The following is an 18,617-nucleotide window of genomic DNA, read 5'->3' as shown; positions in this document are numbered from 1 at the left end:
CGCTCCCCATGGAAATGCACAGATGAGATGAGCACGGTTTGTAGTGTCACTCGTACAGCTGGGGACAAGGTGCAGGTCAAAGCAATCTAGACTGTCCGGTGAATTGAAGAAATCCATTTTGTGTTTGGATTGGGGATTCCAGCCTGGGTCTCCCTAACCCCCAGACTAAAGACGATATGGGGGACGGGAGGGGGAGAAAGCAGCAACATGCCCACTTCTTCCTCCTCCTCTGCCTGATTCGGGAATGGCCAAAATGATTTGTGTCAAAGTTGCACATAGCGTTGGGTCGACCAAAACTCCATTTGTCAGAGAAAGAAACTATACGTCTGAAAAAGTTCACCCAGGTCTAGCTACTTTATTCCTTTATTACTTGCTTGTGGTCCTACTTGCAAACGTGATTAGCTATAAATGGAATCTTATTACTTGGGGATTCGGCTCTCTATATTTTGCTGACTTGAGGGGGGGAAATCAAATTTTAACTGATTTTTACTCCCCTTAGCTCTGCAGAGCTAACACTGCTCTGGGAGTACAAGCAAGAGTCTATTTCCCTTTAGTGCATCATCAATAGCGCTGGGTAATACATTCCGATCATTTTCCCCATCTGCAACTTTAATTGATTGCTAAAGTGTATCAAAAAGCACAATTTGGCTGGCCGGATCTTTATCCCTGGAAATGATGGGCGGGAAGGAAAGAATCCAGCTAGACTCTCCGATTGTATAGGAGTTTGCAGGGCTGGCAATTAGAGGCTTTTTACTTGCAAATGATGCCCATCTGATCTGGAGTCAGTGAGTTAAAATAAACCTAAACCCCCACAACGGCATTTTTAACAGAGTTGCTTTTAACAGGAGAGCTGCTCATTGGCTATATTCCTCCGACTGCAAGGATAGCGCGCTACAGAAGCCAGCGATTGAAGCCATTAGCTTTTTATTGAAACTCATTTTTCAAATCACACACAAAAAGCAAAACCACAAAGACGAGAAGGTGCAAAATGGCAGGTCAATATTGTGAGGATCCCAGCACTTCTGACAGCCAGATCACACACTCCCACTCAGTAGCATAGGCAGGCAGGCTGAGCACCGCACCGCTGGTCGCGTGGAATCATCTGCCTTTTGCCGATCCTTTCCCCTTAGGACTTCATTAAAAGCTGCTGGGTAACCGAGCATATTTCAGAATTGGGCTCTCTCAGCAAAAAGCTTTTTTGGGTTCTATTTCCTACTCTGCGGGTCCGATTCTTCTCTCAGCTCGAGAGGTGTCAATCGGCAGGAGCTCCTTGGAAGCAAACCGAGCTGTGCTGGGATGAAACCAGCATGAGAGGAGAATCAGACCCGCCACTTCTATTTTCACAGCAGAAACTGAGATCGTTATGAGCTCCAAGTCCATTGAACCAGAGGGAGTCTGGTGCAATCTAAGCACGCTCTCCCCGGAACAGAGGCATTATTCAGGGAGGCCGAGCATCGGCCAGTTGAGGCACAAAAGCTAAGAGGCATTCACAGCAGCAGAGACGTCTTCCCATCTCAGTGGCTGGGGCTTAAACTCCTGAGTATGGTGGTGGTGACTCCTTGAGGGGAAGTTCTACAGCTTCCTCATATGACGGCAGCATGACCTGGAAGGAAGAAATCGTTAGAGCCCCGGCCTTGCTCTGGAAACAGGAAACTGTTTCAATTGGATTTGACCTCATGTGTGTTTCTTTCCCCAGGGCAAAGGAGTGGGGAGGGAGCGCCATGGCTTATGAAGGACAGAGGACTGGAACATGAAGGTAACGACTGAACCTAGAACCTCTGAATCAAAAGACAGAAAACGCTACAGCCTGAGCTAGATGACCCAGCTCTGTTAGTGCAACAACAGTAGCAAATTCAGAAGCCTCTTGTGTAGTCCAGCCACAAGACTCAGACCCACGTTTGGGCTCCACACTCTCCCAGCTGGACAGTTATTAGAATTGGTTGACATTTCCAATTTGAGACACAAAAACAACAAAAAAATGTTTCAACTCAATTTTTCACAACTGTTTTTTTGGGGGGTGGTTTTTTTTTGTGGGGGGCTTTTTAACGAACTTGATTATCAATCTATTTTGATGGCGTGTCCTTATGTTTTTTGGAATGGCCTTTCAGCAGCTACACACACAATCCCGGAGCAGTTTCTGCTAAAATGGTCAGCAGTGAAATAGTTGAAAATATTCCAGTTGGGCTTCGGCTTTCACACCCCATTGAAATGAATGGGGATGTATTGCAGCTCGCTTAGATGCCAATCCAGCAAAGAACTTACCTTTGAGTTTAAGCACGTGCATAGTCCTATTGACTTCAGCGAGACTGCTTAGATTCTCAAAGTTCAGCACTTGCTTAAGTGCTTTTCTAGGGCAAGGCCTTAGAACACCTGATTCAGGCTACCCAGATACTCAGCAAGACAGCTCTGCATTGGTTCACATTCAAGTATCCAAGGCCTGGCCTACACTGGGGCGGGAATCGATCTAAGTTACGCCACTTCAGCTACGTGAATAACGTAGCTGAAGTCGACGTACTTAGACCTACTAAGACCTACTCATCGAGGTGTTTTCACTGCTGCCGCTCCCCTGCCGACTCCGCCTGTGCCTCTCGCGGCAGTGGAGTACAGGAGTCGACGGGAGAGCGCTCGGGGGTCGATTTATCGCGTCTACACTTAACACGATAAATCGACCCCCGCTGGATTGATCGCTGCTCGCCGATCCGGCGGGGAGAGTAGACAGACCCTAAGTATCATTCAAGAACTCTGATGAGGTTCAACAAGAACAAGTACAGAGTCTGGCACTTAGGAAGGAAGAATCCCATGTACTGCTACAGACTAGGGACCGAGTGGCTAGGCAGCAGTTCTGCAGAAAAGTACCTGGGGATTACAGTGGACGAAAGCTGGATATGAGTCAGCAGTGTGCCCTTCTTGCCAAGAAGGCTAACGGCATATTGGGCTGCATTAGTAGGAGCATTGCCAGCAGATCGAGGGAAGTGATTATTCCCCTCTATTTGGCACTGGTGAGGCCACTCCTGGAGTATTGTGTCCAGTTTTGGTCCCCCCACTAAAGAAGGGATGTGGACAAATTGGAGAGAGTCCAGTGGAGGGCACGAAAATGATCAGGGGGCTGGGGCACATGACTTACAAGGAGAGGCTGAGGGAACTGGGGTTATTTAGTCTGCAGAAGAGAAGAGTGAGGGGGCATTTGATAGCCACTTTCAACTACCTGAAGCGGGGTTCCAAAGAGGATGGAGCTCGGCTGTTCTCAGTGGTGGCAGATGACAGAACAAGGAGTAATGGTCTCAAGTTGCAGTGGGGGAGGTCTAGGTTGGATATTAGGAAACACTATTTCACTAGGAGGGTGGTGAAGCACTGGAATGGGTTACCTAGGGAGGTGGTGGAATCTCCATCCTTAGAGGTTTTTAAGGCCCGGATTGACAAAGCCCTGGCTGGGATGATTTAGTTGGGGTTGGTCCTGCTTTGAGCAGGGGGTTGGACTAGATGACTTCCTAAGGTGTTTTCCATCCCTGATCTTCTATGATTCTATTATTCTATCTCCTGCAATAGAGAAGCCTTGATTCAGCACTACACTACTCCAGTTTTTCATGCATCCCAGTGTAACTCCACTGACTTAAATCGTTTTACACCACATTAAAACCGGAGTAATGTGGGGGTGCATCAGACCTCTAATGGAGGTTAATGGAAGCTTCAATTCTGCATGAAGTAATCTGGGCTGGTGTGCCCCATTTCCATCCACACCCTGCACTTTTTGTGATGGACACCAGGAGCTGGCGTTCGGGACTTCTCACCTTCTCAGCAAACTCTGGCAGGACTTTCACCTCCTCGCTCTTGCTGGCTTTAATATACTTGTAGCATCTCAAGACGCATTTGAACATGTAGGCCTGAAAATCAAAGGGGAAAAGGGCTCTGTCATTGCGTTACTGCTTTTTCCACAATCAGTCACTGCTATACTGCCCTAGATCTGCCATTGTACTGCTGCCATTCCTGTGAATTGGAGGCCCTAAAGTACTGTCCACCACACTCTCTGGGGCCCTGATGCAGCTGTCTCACCATGGGTCCTTCACCTGGGACATGGAAGCTCTGCCCTGTTGAATGCCCACCTCTGAGTGGCCCAAGGAGTGCCAGAAGCTCCCTAAAAGTGTGGGGGGCCACCGGTGCCTGAACCATGGTCGCGCCCTCTGCACTGCCCCTTCCCCTGAGGCCCCACCCCCACACCGCCCCTTCTCCCTGAGACCCTGCATCATCCCTTCTCCCCGAGTCCCCACCCTCACACCGCCCATTCCCCCCGAGGTCCCGCCCTTGCGCCGCTTCTTGTCCTAGAGCCCCACCCTCGAACCATTCCTTTCCTTCGGGCCCTGCCCCCACCCCACCTCTTCCCCCAAAGACCCCACCTTCCACTCACTCCTCTCTGCCCCCTCCCCTGTCGCTCGCCCTTACTGCTGGTGAAAAATGATGGGACCATGGTCCCCTGGAACACCCTATTCTGGTGCCCCTGCCATGCAGGTCTTGATTCTGCAAGGTGATGTGGTTAAAGATAAGGAAGTGCTTTCAGGCTTTGATGGATCAAGGACAAGATTAGCCCGCAGAACTTAGCCCAAAATTGGATGGAAGGTCAATGTATTTTGCTTTGATTTTTTTTTTCCGAGTGGGGCAGTCGCCCAGAAAAAGCACCGTGGGCCATAACCTTTGCCTCACAGCCCTCTGGGAGAAACACGAAGGATACTTTCCAACAGGAATGGACCTGAAAGTTTTGCCCATTCAATTTATTATACTTCCATTAGTTCCACTTTTCAGGTAAAACAGCCTCTGGCCTTGGAGAGTTTTACCAGATGAAATAAATAGAGTTTTTCTAGGAAAATGGATCAATTGACAGACCGCGGCCCAAGACAACGTAACATATTAAATAAACATTTGCTTTACTATGAGCAGCGAGGCAAAGTCATGCATCTCTTATTTTTATTGGCGTGTGCTTTAGAATGCACTTTGGAATGTGCTTTGCAATAAACCCCAAACAGAGCGTCAGCAAAAGAGCGAGGATGGGATTTTCAAATGAGCCGAAGGGAGTTAGATGCCCCAATCATAAACCACTGAGATAAACGCTCTTTTCTGGGACAACACAGATCACAAAGCTGCGGCCAAAGCATGTGGGAGCTGAGACCAAACATTCTCAATCCAGGGGACCCAGCTGTGGTACAAACTTCCAAAGGAGATCAGGTGAATCTAGAGCCTGAGCATCTTTAGGAAACGCTGCAAAACCCTGTTCTTGGAAAGGCCTTTGTGCTGTAACAATGGCACTTCACAACCCTGTCCCTGCCTCCTGCTCATAAACCCCACCGCGGACACCCTTTCAACCCAATACACCCGCCCAGCCAACCAACCGAAACGATTACCCTGAAACAAATCAACCAACCACACACACACACACAGATCCCACCCCAAGCAGAATTTTTTACCCCAAAAAGGGAAAAGTGCCAGATAGAACCATAGAATATCAGGGTTGGAAGGGACCAGGAGGTCATCTAGTCCAACTCCCTGCTCAAAGCAGGACCACAAATTCCACTAAGAACTTTGCTATTGATTTTACATGGCATGTGCCATGGTAGTGGGTCGCAATATAATACCCTGAAATAGAGAGGGTGAGAGAGACACTCCATTGAAATTCGGAGGGACTTGAGCGTCTAAATCTCTTAGATTCCATTGCAAATCTCGGCCTATTGGACAGAGCCTGCAATCCATGATATCAGCTGGAGAATCTTGCCTACATGCTCGGGGTTCTACTGATCGCCATATTTGGGGTCGGGAAGGAATTTTCCTCCAGGGTAGATTGGCAGAGGCCCTGGAGGTTTTTCGCCTTCCTCCGCAGCATGGGGCAGGGGTCACTAGCTGGAGGATTCTCTGCTACTTGACGTCTCTAAACCACAGGATTTGGGGACTTCAACAGCAGAGTCAAGGGAAAGGGGTTGGGACGGCTTTGTGGCCTGCATCATGCGGGAGGTCAGACTAGATGATCATAAAGGTCCCTTCTGACCTTACAGTCTATGAGTCTATGAGTCTATCTGCACTGAAGGTGATGATGGAATTTGCCCGAATTTCAGCCGGTTTCAGTGACAGTGGAATCTTCCCCTAAAAAAGCTGACTGTGTCTGAAAAATGCCAAGTACGCCCAGGTTAGGCTCTGAATTCAGGGTCATCCGTTCTTAGGATCACTCAGGGGAATATCGGTTTGCAAATAAAGAAGGAAGCAAAATTCGAGGCCTGCTGCTATGTCCTTGGGGAGGGCAGTTTTATTGCTGGTTAGAAACTCAGTTAAAATCATCTTTCAGCCAAACAGCAGGATGACTGAATATAAGCCATTCAGGCCAGGCCAAAGGGAGTTAGGCACATATCTGCCATCCAAATTCTCTTAGGTACCTTATGAAATCCCAGTCTAGAAGCTCCTTTGCATTGTGGGTGAGGATCCAGCTGGAGGGTGCTGGTGGCTGTTGGGCAATTTGGTTGGGGGTGGGGGAGCTTGTCCTAGGAGCTGTGGGACTCAGGAGGACGAGAGCGCTGGGTGGGAGGAGGATGAACTGGATGGTGTGATGGGGTGTGCCCCCCCCCCCGAGCCCTGACAGGGTTAACGAGTGCCTGAGAGGCCAGTTAGGTTACCTGGCATCACCTGTGAGAGGGAGGGCCAGTGTTAATTGAGAGTGAAGGCCAGCAGGGGAAGGGCTGGGGTACAAGATAAAGCCAGGACACTGAAAGGAGAAAGAGGCCTGCACAGACAGGAGTCTGCAGCTACTCTCCGGGAGGAGGGAGGTCACCCAGAGCAAGCCCGGCGGGAGAGGGAGCACCGGGATCCTGCCCGGGAATCAAGGGTCTGACACTAGGCAAGGAGGGAGTGACGGCACCATGGGAATAGGGTAGGCTCCCATGGCAAACCCAGAAGCAGGCAAGAAAACATAGAGAAGGCTAAAAGGTAGGAAGGAGCTCAGGAAAAGATGGGGACTGAGGACCTGGATTGCTGGTCATAGGGTCCCCGGGCTGGAGCCCCTGGCTTAGTGGCATAAAGGCCTGAGCTGGGGCTGAACACCAGCTGGAGATGCCATTCAGACAATTGGACTCAATAACCCTGGAAAGGGCGACCTGACCAGAGGGCCAAGTGACCAGCAAGGGAGCACTTGACAGAGCGAGAGCTGCAGTCCCCGACCTGGGCGCCAGGAAGCAAGCTAGCCAGGAGTGGTGCCTTGTGACAGACGGGCAGTCACGGGAGGCAAGGGAGGCACATGCCGGGCTAGGATAAAGCTGAGCACTTATCACTAGCTGATGGAGTGGTGTAGGGAGATGGGAGAGTGGAGGGAGCTGACTGAGGAGATGAGACCGGCCAGGTCTGTGACATTTGGATCAAACCCCTCATTGCCCAGCCAGGACAACAGGTCTGGCCCAGCAAATAGGAACAATCCCAGCAAATTCGGGATCTGGTCACTCTAGCCACTGAGGAAGAGAGAAGCACGAGCACATGTATCTGTGCACATTTATTTGCAAGGAAAAGGCTTGCAGGGCACAGCCCTGGGGGCGTTGCTAAGAGTGTCACTCAGAGCCTCCACACTAGCGTCTCGTTCGCTATGTCTACACAGCCCACGGAACCATAGAATCATAGAAAATCAGGGTTGGAAGGGACCTCAGGAGGTCATCTAGTCCAACCCCCTGCTCAAAGTAGGACCAATTCCCAACTAAATCATCCCAGCAAGGGTTTTGTCGAGCCTGACCTTAAAAATCTCTAAGGAAGGAGGTTCCAACACCTCCCTAGGTAACCCATTCCAGTGCTTCACCACCCTCCTAGTGAAAAAGTTTTTTCCTAATATCCAACCTAAACCTCCCCCACTGCAACTTGAGACCATTGCTCCTTGTTCTGTCATCAGGTATCACTGAGAACAGTCTAGATCCATCCTCTTTGGAACCCCCTTTCAGGTAGTTGAAAGCAGCTATCAAATCCCCCCTCATTCTTCTCTTCTGCAGACTAAACAATCCCAGTTCCCTCAGCCTCTCCTCAGAAGTCATGTGCTCCAGACCCCTAATCATTTTTGTTGCCCTCCACTGGACTCTTTCCAATTTTTCCACATCCTTCTTGTAGCATGGGGCCCAAAACTGGACACCGTACTCCAGATGAGGCCTCACCAATGTCGAATAGAGGGGAATGATCACGTCCCTCGATCTGCTGGCAATGCCCCTACTTATACAGCCCAATATGATGTTAGCCTTCTTGGCAACAAGGGCACACTGTCGATTCATATCCAGCTTCTCGTCCACTGTGACCCCTAGGTCCTTTTCTGCAGAACTGCTGCCTAGCCATTCGGTCCCTAGTCTGTAGCAGTGCATGGGATTCTTCCGTCCTAAGTGCAGGACTCTGCACTTGTCCTTGTTGAAAGGTCGACAGACTTGGGCTCGTGTTAACGCGCTGAAAATATCTGCGTAGACAGCGCTTTAAGCGCCAGCTCAGGCTGGAGTCCATCCCTCTCCCCAGGCGTCAGCGCCCAAGGCGCGCCATCTACACAGTTACATTTAGTGCCCAGGCGTGAGCTCGAGACTGTCGAACCAGATGATTCCGCGGGCTGTGTAGACGAACCGACTGAGTGAAACTGTGGAGACGAACCCGGGCAGGAAAGGTAAAATACTGGCTGCCGCCTTCTTTCAGCGCCACAGGTGGCAGGTGCATAGAACATTTCTGGCACGCTCCATCTAGCCTGGAGATAAGGAGCTATAATGCTCACAGCACAGAAGCAAGGCGTCTCGTCTGGTTATGGGGCAGATTATGCTTGGCCATGGGGTAGGTGGACGACAGGGAGAAAGGAGGGGGAGCTTCCCCGTCCTTTTGTCCCCCCACAAAGGGACCAGCAACAATTGCAGTCCCTTCTAGCACCACCAGGGATGCTGACCACCCCAAAGAAGCGGGAAAGGAGCCCACCAGATAGGTCAGAATTGCTTGAGAATCCTTCCGGAAGTGCTCTTGGAGAGGGCGGATCCCACTGATTTCAGCAGGAGCTGTGGGCGTGTATCTCAGGGCAAGATTCCACCCTAGCTGTATGTATGGCCCAATATTATGGGCCTTACTCTTCCTTCAGGCAACTGAGTTCATCTGCAGTAGGACAAACTGTAACACCTTGCTGGGGTGCTGATGGTGCAGAGCACTGACAAGAACAGGCCCCGAACCTGTGAAATCTCTACAGTCTAGGCCCCTAGAGTTTCAGAATCAAAGCAAATGTCCTCTCTCACCCAGACACACCAGAGGTTTTTCAGGTGGATTCCACAGGAGATGTGACCCAAGCTCTCTAGTATCTCTCCCCCTGGCTGTATCAAATATTGCTCATGATCTTACCGGGATGTTTAGAAGGCCCAGACACGGTCACTTCAGCACTTCATTCAGCTCCGACTCTTGCTAAAGTTGCCGGGAGTTCCCTGCATTTAATCTTAAAACCCAGGCTGCATTCTAAGCATAGCTGTCTGCATCGTGTTTATAGACCCCTGCTCTGATTTGCAGACCTCCTGGGTGCACAGAGCATGGATGCCAAAGAGAAACGGCTCTGCGGCTCATTTCCTTCACTGCCACTTGTAGCTCCACTAGGCAGTGAAATTAGCACCAGACTGGCAGTCCCGGTTGGTTACCCAGTCTCTTCGACCCATCCAGCAGCATGGCACCAGCCGTAGGGAGAAATAATACAGAGCAAGCACCAGGGCGGTTTGGGGCTGCCAAGGTGCCATCAGATGTAATGAGACATGGCCCTAGGCCACCGTGCCCAGATGGCATTGGACTGAATTGAGGGGAAGGCGTGCCAGGAGCATGGCAATTGGGGTGAATGCATGTCATGTAATTCTCATTGCTGGCAATCTGGCAATAGGCTCAGGGGGTGCTGAAGTGCCCAGGCCTGGTCTCATGCTAATAAAGAACTAATCGTCATAAGAAATGACACTGACAGTTGATTGTTAAAGTACGTTCAAAATCCCCACCTGCCTCCCATTCCCCACCATGCCTGCAGATCAGTTTCTGATCGCTCCTCTGCCCTTTTTCCTGTGAGTGGTGGAGGGGAAGTTAGTTACCTTTATGATACAGCATATTTAAGTCTTCATCAGACCCGGGTAACTATTAGTGTACGTGGCTGGGGAGGAAATATACAGCTCTGGAAGGATATGCTCTGCAATTCTGGCCCTCTGTTTTCCTCCTCTCCCGTACGCCCGTAATCTCCAGAAAAGCCTGTATAGCGTCACTTGAACAATAGGTAATAATTGTAACAATACCAACAACACTTTGCATCTCTAAAGCTTTCTTCACCTGAGGATCTCAAAGCGCTTGCTAACGATCGCCTCTCCCTGCCCCAGAGGATAGATAAGTATAACATCTAGCACTTTGCCATAAATGGCAAAGCACTGCCCATCTTTAATATATTTAGCCTCCCGTGCTCCATTTCACAGATGGGTAACTGAGGCACAGAGAGCCTACGCAACTCAACGTCACACAGGAAATCTATGACACAGCAGGGAACTGCACCCACGTCTTCTACATTAGGCTAGTGCCCTCACCACTGGGCCGTCTGGCTCACTTTGCACATGGGAAACCCAAGGCACAGAGTGGTTAAGCAACTTGCTTCAAGTCACCCAGGAAGTTAGTGGCAGACAGGGGACTAAACCTCATGTGTCATGACTAGGGCCCTACCAATTTCATGGCTGTGAAAAATGTGTCACAGACCATGAAATAAGCCCTTCCCCATGAAATCTGATCCTCCCCTTGCTGCTGGGAGTGCCTCGCTCCTAGCTGCAAATCCCTGCTGGGCTCAGGAGGGACAGGACTTGTCCTTCCCTTGCATGGCAGCTGTGGGGGGAAAGAGGGGGAGATCAGACCCACTTCCGGGTCCCTTTTGGGTTGGGACTCCCACTGTTATAACGCTGTGAAATTTTAGAGGTAAACAGCTGAAAACATGAAATTGACCAATTTTAAAACCCTTTGGCTATGAAATTGATCCAAATGGACTGTGAATTTTGCAGGGCCCTAGTCCTGACCCCCTCTTCTCTCGCCAATAGCCTGCTTTCCTGCATGCCGTGCTCTGTTTTGGAGTGGAGTGTAAGGACAGAGCTATGGGGCAGTAATGTCAAGTTAGAAGGCGAACAGATGGCACCAGATATACAGGACCGACGATGTTGGAATGGAAGGACAATAAATGTTTGCAATGGGCCATTAGGCAAGGCAATTGAGGCAAAAAGATCCTGGGCTGGCCCAGTGTGCCTTGAGATGCTCTCCTGGGGGGGCGGGGACAGTGAATTGAAACCGATGAGCCTAAATGGACCAAATGGCGTTTTTAGATCTACCATGTTTCCGTTTGTAACCATGGTCCTCATCAAAACTCTATCGCTTGGAACTTGTCCCTTATTTGAATAGCTACGGCTGCCTCTGCATCCAGCCCTCAGTGTCATTATGCACTGGAGGAAAGTGAAGGGAATATCACAGCATCCGGATTGTGGAGCTCTAGGTGATGGGTCTTGTCAATTTCAGGGAGCAGAGTTGCATTCTGCTGTCAGTCAGGAGTAGCCGAGATTCACCCGCCATTGCCACGGCGACCAAGAGCCCCGTCAAAGGTGAATTTAGTCTGAGAAGCAGGACTAACTTCCTAACAGTGAGCTCAGTCAGGCAGTGAGATAACCTCACAGGGATGCGATAAAAGTCCCATCTCTTAGGTCCTCGTCGTCCCCCCTCTGTACCCATCTGTTGTCTCTTGTCTACAATTGTAAACTCTTTGGGCCAGGAACTATCTTTTGGTTCTTTGTTTGTACAGCACCTAGCACAATGTACCCCTACATGCCACATGGTGATGATGATGCTAGTCGTTCTCAACCTCTTACATGCAGTGACCCCATATTACAACAGACAAAAGTTTCCGGATTCCCCTTCATGTGGCCATAAACAAAAAGCATTCCGGCACACATCACTGAAATCTATTTGTGACACTACCCCCTCGTAGGGCCCAAGTCTCCTCTCACTAGCACTAGGGTAACTCTATTGACTCCACTGAAGTTAATCTTGATTTGCGCCAGCTGAGGTTCAACCCCAGGGTATTTCGACTCCTCTCGTGCACAATGCCTCGGTGAGCAAGTGACCATGTTGAAGTCAGTTGCTACTATCACATCCCCCAGCAAAGAAATCAGCTACTCACTGGGCACCAGCCCTAGCCTTGCACAACGTAAGAGTTATTCATGCCACTATGGGCCGGATCTTCACCTGGTGCAGGTTGGCATCACTCCATTGAAATCTGGATTTTACTGGTGTAACACACACACACGCTGGCATTATACTGCCCCGGCACATTTTCCATCTCAGAGGAGTTGAGTCACATTCACACACCCTTCTGTCTATTGTCTCCAGCACACGAGGAGGAAAGCTTTGTGGTGAAAATCCATGATATGTTACATACCCATCTAGCTAAACATGTAGTAAATTCAAGCGGAGTTCTATTTGCCAGGGGCACTAAGCCTTCTCCTGGAATACCCCTAGTGCTATGCCAGTCCTACCAGTCAGATTTCCACACTGCCCCCAGGCCCCACTCCCTGCTCTGCTAATATTAAAAGATATGATGAAGTCATGTCAGGAGTGCAATCAGATAAGACATTGTGCTTCATATTGGCTAGTCTGGCTGCCTGGGAAGAATCTTAATAAAAAAAAATCTCCACTTGACAAATAGCATTTTCATTCAGGTAGCATCTGCTGGAATAGCTGGAGATGTCTGTGGTTTTCTGAAGTGGTCTGAAGCTAGTCAATGAAAAGCCTGTTCTCTGAGCCATCAAGAGATGAATAGAAAACTCCACTGCAAAAGGGTTTTCTAAAAGATAAGGGGGATTTAGGAGCTGGTGGGCTTTTAATTACATTTTAGGGTAGCACCAGCCCGCAGCGTAGTTGGTGTGAACTGGAATAAACTCCACCGCTGTGAATGCAGCTACACCGATTTTAACCAGCCAAGAATCTGACCCACCCACTGTGTTCTTATCTGATTTATTTTGGCACACAACAGCCAACCCCCCCTCCATCTTTTGTTCCCAACTCATGACGCCCCTGGAGGTTGATGCACTAGTGTCATCTATAAAGCGTGGGGAGAGAGGGAGCCTTAGAGAGATTTTGTTTCATTTTTGCAGACTGCAGAGGTAGGGAACAGAATCATTTGACTCTCAGACCTCTCTCCTACACTTGTCTCCAGTATCTAAGCTCCGCTTTACATGCACAGCTTCTGTTGAGCTTGGTAAGTGCCTCTAATGGCAGGACTGGAGAGGAGGAGCAAATTCCTCATGTCTCAAGGGGCAGCAAAGTTTTGCTCAACCTTCCTGGGACACCAGGCGATATGGCAGGTTACCTTTAGCAGGAGGACAGCGATGAATGTGATGGTGAAGGTGATCATCACTTTGGCATATTCCTCGGAAGACAACTTCTCCTGGCTGGGCATGAAGCTCTGAAAGGAAAGGGAAGTGCCCATGATAGTCATATGTCTTTATTCCAACATCAAGGGCCAGATGAAATCAGTTGACAATTTTGGTTTGATTCCTTGGAGACACATTCCTTGCTTTCCCTCTTACCAGGGAAAGCTTTCATGACTTAAAGGACCAAACATTCTGGTTCTGCTGAAGTGGGAGAGTAGTAATCCATAAGGGACCGTTTTTCATTTCCTGTTGATAACCAAGTGTCTGCCAATGCTTTGAGGCCTGTATCGGGGCTTTGATTAACCCTGGCTGGATCTAGCCCCCACCTTTGATTGCACCCACTCTGATAGGGATATGTGTAATAGCAGGTCTATGGGCAAAATGCCTTGCTCTGATCAGCAAAGGCAGATCGGGGGCGGGGAAATCAACCCCCAACATATTTAGGCCAAAAAATAAAATATTTCGGCCAAAAACAAATATTTGGATTCTGAAATCCTGCTGCAGTGCTTCCTGGGAGCTATAGTTCAGGTGCCTCATGCTCCCATTCTCTTCAATAGGCCAGGCTCCCTGGTCAGACTACATCTCCCATGATGCACCAGGCTGTCCCCTTTGTGCATCAGAAATATTTCTGGTTTTGGCTGAAGTATTTCTTTTTTTTGACAAAATATTTCAGTTTTCAGATGCTCTATTTTTGAACAAAAACATGTCTGCAGAAAGCAGACATTTTTCATGAAAAATCTAGTTTCACCAAAACCTCAATTTTCCACAGAAAAACAGTTCTGACGGAAAATTTTCAACTGGCCCAAATATTTTCACTTAATCTTAACTCATTGATTTGTTACCTAAAAGTCTGATCCCAACCCATTGAAGTTAATGGCATTTAAGCTTGTGGCTAAAGTTAAGCATGTTTAATTGGTTTGCTGAGTAGGCCTGGACTTGGTACGTGCTTAGGTTAGGGTAGTCAGGTGTCTGGTTTTTGACTGAAACGCCCGATTGAAAAGAGACCCTGGTTGATCTGGTCAGTACTGCTGACCAGACTGTTAAAAGTTTGGTCGGCGGCGCAGCGGGGCTAAGGCAGGCTCCCTGCCTACCGTGGCTCCCTGCGGCTCCCGGAAGCAACATCTGTCCCCTCTCTGGCTCCTACATGTAGGCGTAGCCAGGGGGCTTAGCACACTGCCGCTGCCCCAAGCACTGGCTCCGCAGCTCCCATTGGCTGAGAACCATGGCCAATGGGAGCTGCGGGGGGAGAGCACCTGCGGATGGGGAAGCGTGCAGAGCCACCTAGACACACCTCCTTGTAGGAGCCAGACCGGGAACATGCCGCTGCTTCTGGGAGCTGCTTGAGGTAAGCGCCGCCCGCAGCTTGCACCCCAACCCTCTCTTGTGCCCGAACCCTCTGCCCCAGCCATGATCCCCCTTCCGCCCTCCGAACCCCTCAGTCCCAGCCTGGAGCCCCATCCTGTATCCCAAATCCCTCATCCCAGATCCCACACCCCCAGCTGGAGCCCGAACACCCCACACACCTAAATCCCCTGCCCCAGTCCAGAGTCCCCTCATGCACCCTGAACCCCTCATTTCTGGCCCCACCCTGAAACTCACCCCGCCAGCCCAGAACCTTTACCGCCTCCCACCCCAAGCCCCTCCCTCATCCTGGAGCCCCCTCCCAACCCCTTTGCTCCACCCCCAGCCCGCAGCCCCTTCCTGCACCCCTACCCCCTTTCCCAGCCCAGAACCCCCTCCCGCACCCTGAACTCCTCATTTCTGGCCCCACCCCAGAGCCTGCACCCCCAATCAGAGCCCTCACCCCCTCCCACACCCCAACTCCCTGAGCCAGCAAAGTGACAATGAGCAAGTGAGTCAGGATGGGGAAAGCAAGAGACAGAGGAAGGAGGGAGTGGAGTAAGTAGGGGCCATGTCCTCAGAGAAGGGGCGGGGCAGGGGTGGGGCCTCAGAGAAGGGGCGGGGCCTGGGTGTTCGGTTTTGTGCGAGAAGAAAGTTGGCAACCCTAGCTTAGGTGCTTTGCTGCATCAGAGCTGTAGTGAAGGTGTGTCCTCAGTTGTGCTTTTAAGAAATGATGACTGCACAAGCAAACTGTTAGGGAAGGGCACAGTTATGTTGATTAGAAAATCCTACAGACAGAGGTGAAAGTAAGCCGGTACGGCCCGGTACTGTGTACCGGTAAGAGATGGCACACAGCCAACCGTACTGGTAGGGGGCAGCTTCCTCAGGACCCGGCAATTTAAAAGGGCCCAGGGCTCCAGTCCACTACTACCCTGGGCCCTTTAAATTGCTGCTGGAGCCCCAGGGTAGCGCGTGCGGTAGCAGCTGGGAGCCCCGGGCCCTTTAAATCGCCACCGGGCTGCGCAGAAGGGCTGGCTGGGGAGTCTGCCCCCAGCCCCGCCCCTTCCACCAGAGGCCACACCCCTTCCACCAGAGGCCCTGCCCCTTCTGGTTGAGCCCCCCCTCCACCCCACACACACCTTGCTCAGGATCCCGGCTGCCCTGCGTACCAGCAAATCCCTTAAGGTACTTTCACCCCTGCCTTTGGCACTGAGTAGAGCAGAGCTGGGGGTGCTGCTCTAACAGCAAGTATTAAAGAAACATTTTTCATAACAGAAAAAAAACAAGATGAACATTTTGCTGGTTTCCCTAATAGGCTAACGCACAACATGACACTCGCTGTCCAGGCTCATGGTTGTCGTTCATTTATTACCTACCTCTTGGTTCACCGAGTGGAAATTGAGGTAGTTTGGGACCTCCATGTAGGAACTACAAAGGGTTAAGACGCTCAGACAGAAATCCAGTAATTGCACGGCCAGGAAGGGAACCTTCGTGTGTGCTTTCTACAGAGACAAAAATGTCAGCGTGATCACGGCTTTAGTTTTTGGTTAAATGAAAGAGCCATATGGCAGGACACATAGCTCAGGGGACAAGGTTTGGGGGGGAAGGGGCGGAGTGGGGGCGGGGCTGGGGCGGAGCAGGGGCGCAGGGGCTGAGGGGAAGGAGTGGGACGGGGGCAGAGGCAGCTTTCCTGGGCCCTGCTGTGCGCAGACCACGAGGGGCCAGCTCAGCCGTCGGGGGGATCGGGCTGGCTGCTGGAGCCGGATGCAGCACGCAGCTGCGTAGGGCACCAGGAAATTTGGGGCAATTTGGTGCCCTAAATTTCCTGGTGCCCTACGCAGCGGCGTAGTTTGCGTATGGGTAGGGACGGCCCTGCACGCATGTCAGCATGGGCTGTACAACACCCCCCATCCCTGGGACCCTGGATCAGCGAGCCCACGCTGCCGCGGCTTCCGTGATATTCTTATTGGGGCTAGCTAGAGCAAAGCTAGCTCGGGTATGTCTGCACATGTGACAGTCACACCTCTGACTGCCATAGAGACACACCCTGACTGCCAATGGAGAGCGGGTCCCCGGCATGATTGTTAACCCCCGTGCAAAGTGGATGTAAAATGTGGTGTTTTACCCCCGTTTTGCACTAGGGCACCTGACAGCACGAGGGGAAGAGCAATAGTGAATCAGGCCTGTCACCCATAAATGTTTTCCAAAAAACAGTCCAGAAAGTGTAGTCTATATGCAGGCCAAAATTCTTCCGACTCGGGGAGTTGGGGATGTGCACAGGAGGGGCTAATGTTAGGCACCCAATAAATGGGCTGAATTTCATGCAAAAAAACAATTTTCAGAGTTTCTGGGCTCCTGTTGATGGGAGCTGCTGGCTTTCAACGCCAGGCTCTGCAAATTGCTGCTGATTTTGATGCCCGAATATCATGTTTGATGCTTATTGTTTAGGCCTCAAGTTTGACTTTTGACCAGAGATGAAATATATGTAATTAGTTATCAATGGCATGAGAGGAGAATTCATCACTACGGTTTCCCTTTAAAGTACTGTTTAGTTCCACTGTCAGACCTCTTGACGGTCCATCATCTTAGACACAAATGTTCCCCTGGCCAACCCTCAACCTGCTGTCGCTTTGGTTTTATCGCTGTCCATAAATTACATCAAGTATGATGAATCAGGCAAGTGAGGTTATAGGAAATGCGATGAATATTAAATGAATGACTCCTGCAGTGGGGCAGAGAGTCCAGTTAGAGAGGGCTGTAAGACTAGCAGTGGACTTTGGGGGTGAAATCCTGGCCCCATTTAAATCAATGGCAAAACACCCATGGAGTTCAGTGGGGCCAGACATTCACCCCTCATTCATATAGCGCACCACGTATCCTGCTTGGGGTACTATGTCAGCGTAGATCACTAGCCTATCTGCCTTAGGTATTTATATAGCCCTATCACAGTATCATCGGAGCACCTCATCATGTAGTTATCCTGTGAGGGAAGGAAGTACTAGCAGCCCCATGGTGCAGGTGGGGAGCTTAGGCATAGAGAAACTATGTGACTTGCCCAAGGTGACAAAGGAAATCTGTGGCAGAGCAGAGACTTGAACCCAAGTCTCCAAAGACCCTGGTGACAATCCTAACTACTGGACTAGCCTTCCTGCTTCTCTGGGGCCTTTGTCTAGTCCATCAAGTTCAGTATCCTGCCTTCAGGTATGGTCCATTGTGAGGTGTCCAAGGAGGGCAAAACCACTCCATAAATGAAGCTAACCTAGTAGGATGCTCATGTCCAGAGTCTCCATCACGTATTGTGCTATAGATCTGCGCCCCGGCAGCCTGAAAAGTGGGTTCATGTTTCTTACTTACCACATGGCTAATGGATGCAAAGGACAGCATTTCAGGGATCTGAATGTAGGAACTGAAGACTGTGAAGAGGGTGAGGAGAAAATCCATGATTTGCAAAGCCAGGAATGGAATCAAGAGGCGTTCCCTGTTCTGTGAGAGAGAGAGAGAGAGAGAGAGAGAGAGAGCAGGCAACTGATTATTTCTATTCAAGTATGATTGATTAGAAAGTGCTATTGTGCTGTTATAGCTAGAAAATTTTACACACACACACACCCTGGCAAGAAATTCCACACCTAACTCTAGATATTAATGTGACGGGTGTGTTAGAAATTTACCTATAAACGTGAGAGCTGATCAAAAATGGGGTTTGTTTTTGGGGGGGGGGGTTTTGCCATGGAAAATTTAGATTTTTTTATGGCAATTTGAAAGCTGAAATATTTCAATTTGGAAATTTTACCACTTTGGCTCATGGGAATTGTAGTTCGGGGCCCTCAAGCTGCTGTTCTCCTCTAT

At 50.1% G+C, this 18,617-nt stretch overlaps 1 protein-coding gene across 1 annotated transcript in view; it reads right to left on the bottom strand.

Annotated features, from left to right (window-relative positions):
- Positions 1-907: 907 nt before the first annotated feature.
- LAPTM5 (lysosomal protein transmembrane 5) overlaps positions 908-18,617 on the bottom strand; it is a 34,182-nt gene continuing 16,472 nt past the window's right edge. The window contains exons 4-8 of the mRNA XM_005286208.4: positions 18,126-18,254; positions 16,148-16,273; positions 13,367-13,462; positions 3,789-3,881; positions 908-1,603 (exon numbers count right to left, since the gene is read on the bottom strand). Of these exons, the coding sequence (XP_005286265.1) occupies positions 1,529-1,603; positions 3,789-3,881; positions 13,367-13,462; positions 16,148-16,273; positions 18,126-18,254 (519 nt within the window). The 3' untranslated portion in view covers positions 908-1,528. The remainder of the gene's footprint in view (positions 1,604-3,788; positions 3,882-13,366; positions 13,463-16,147; positions 16,274-18,125; positions 18,255-18,617) is intronic.

This window comes from Chrysemys picta, chromosome 23, assembly GCF_011386835.1.
Source record: "Chrysemys picta bellii isolate R12L10 chromosome 23, ASM1138683v2, whole genome shotgun sequence".
Taxonomy (NCBI): domain Eukaryota; kingdom Metazoa; phylum Chordata; order Testudines; family Emydidae; genus Chrysemys; species Chrysemys picta.
This window is presented reverse-complemented; position numbering and strand designations above follow the sequence as displayed.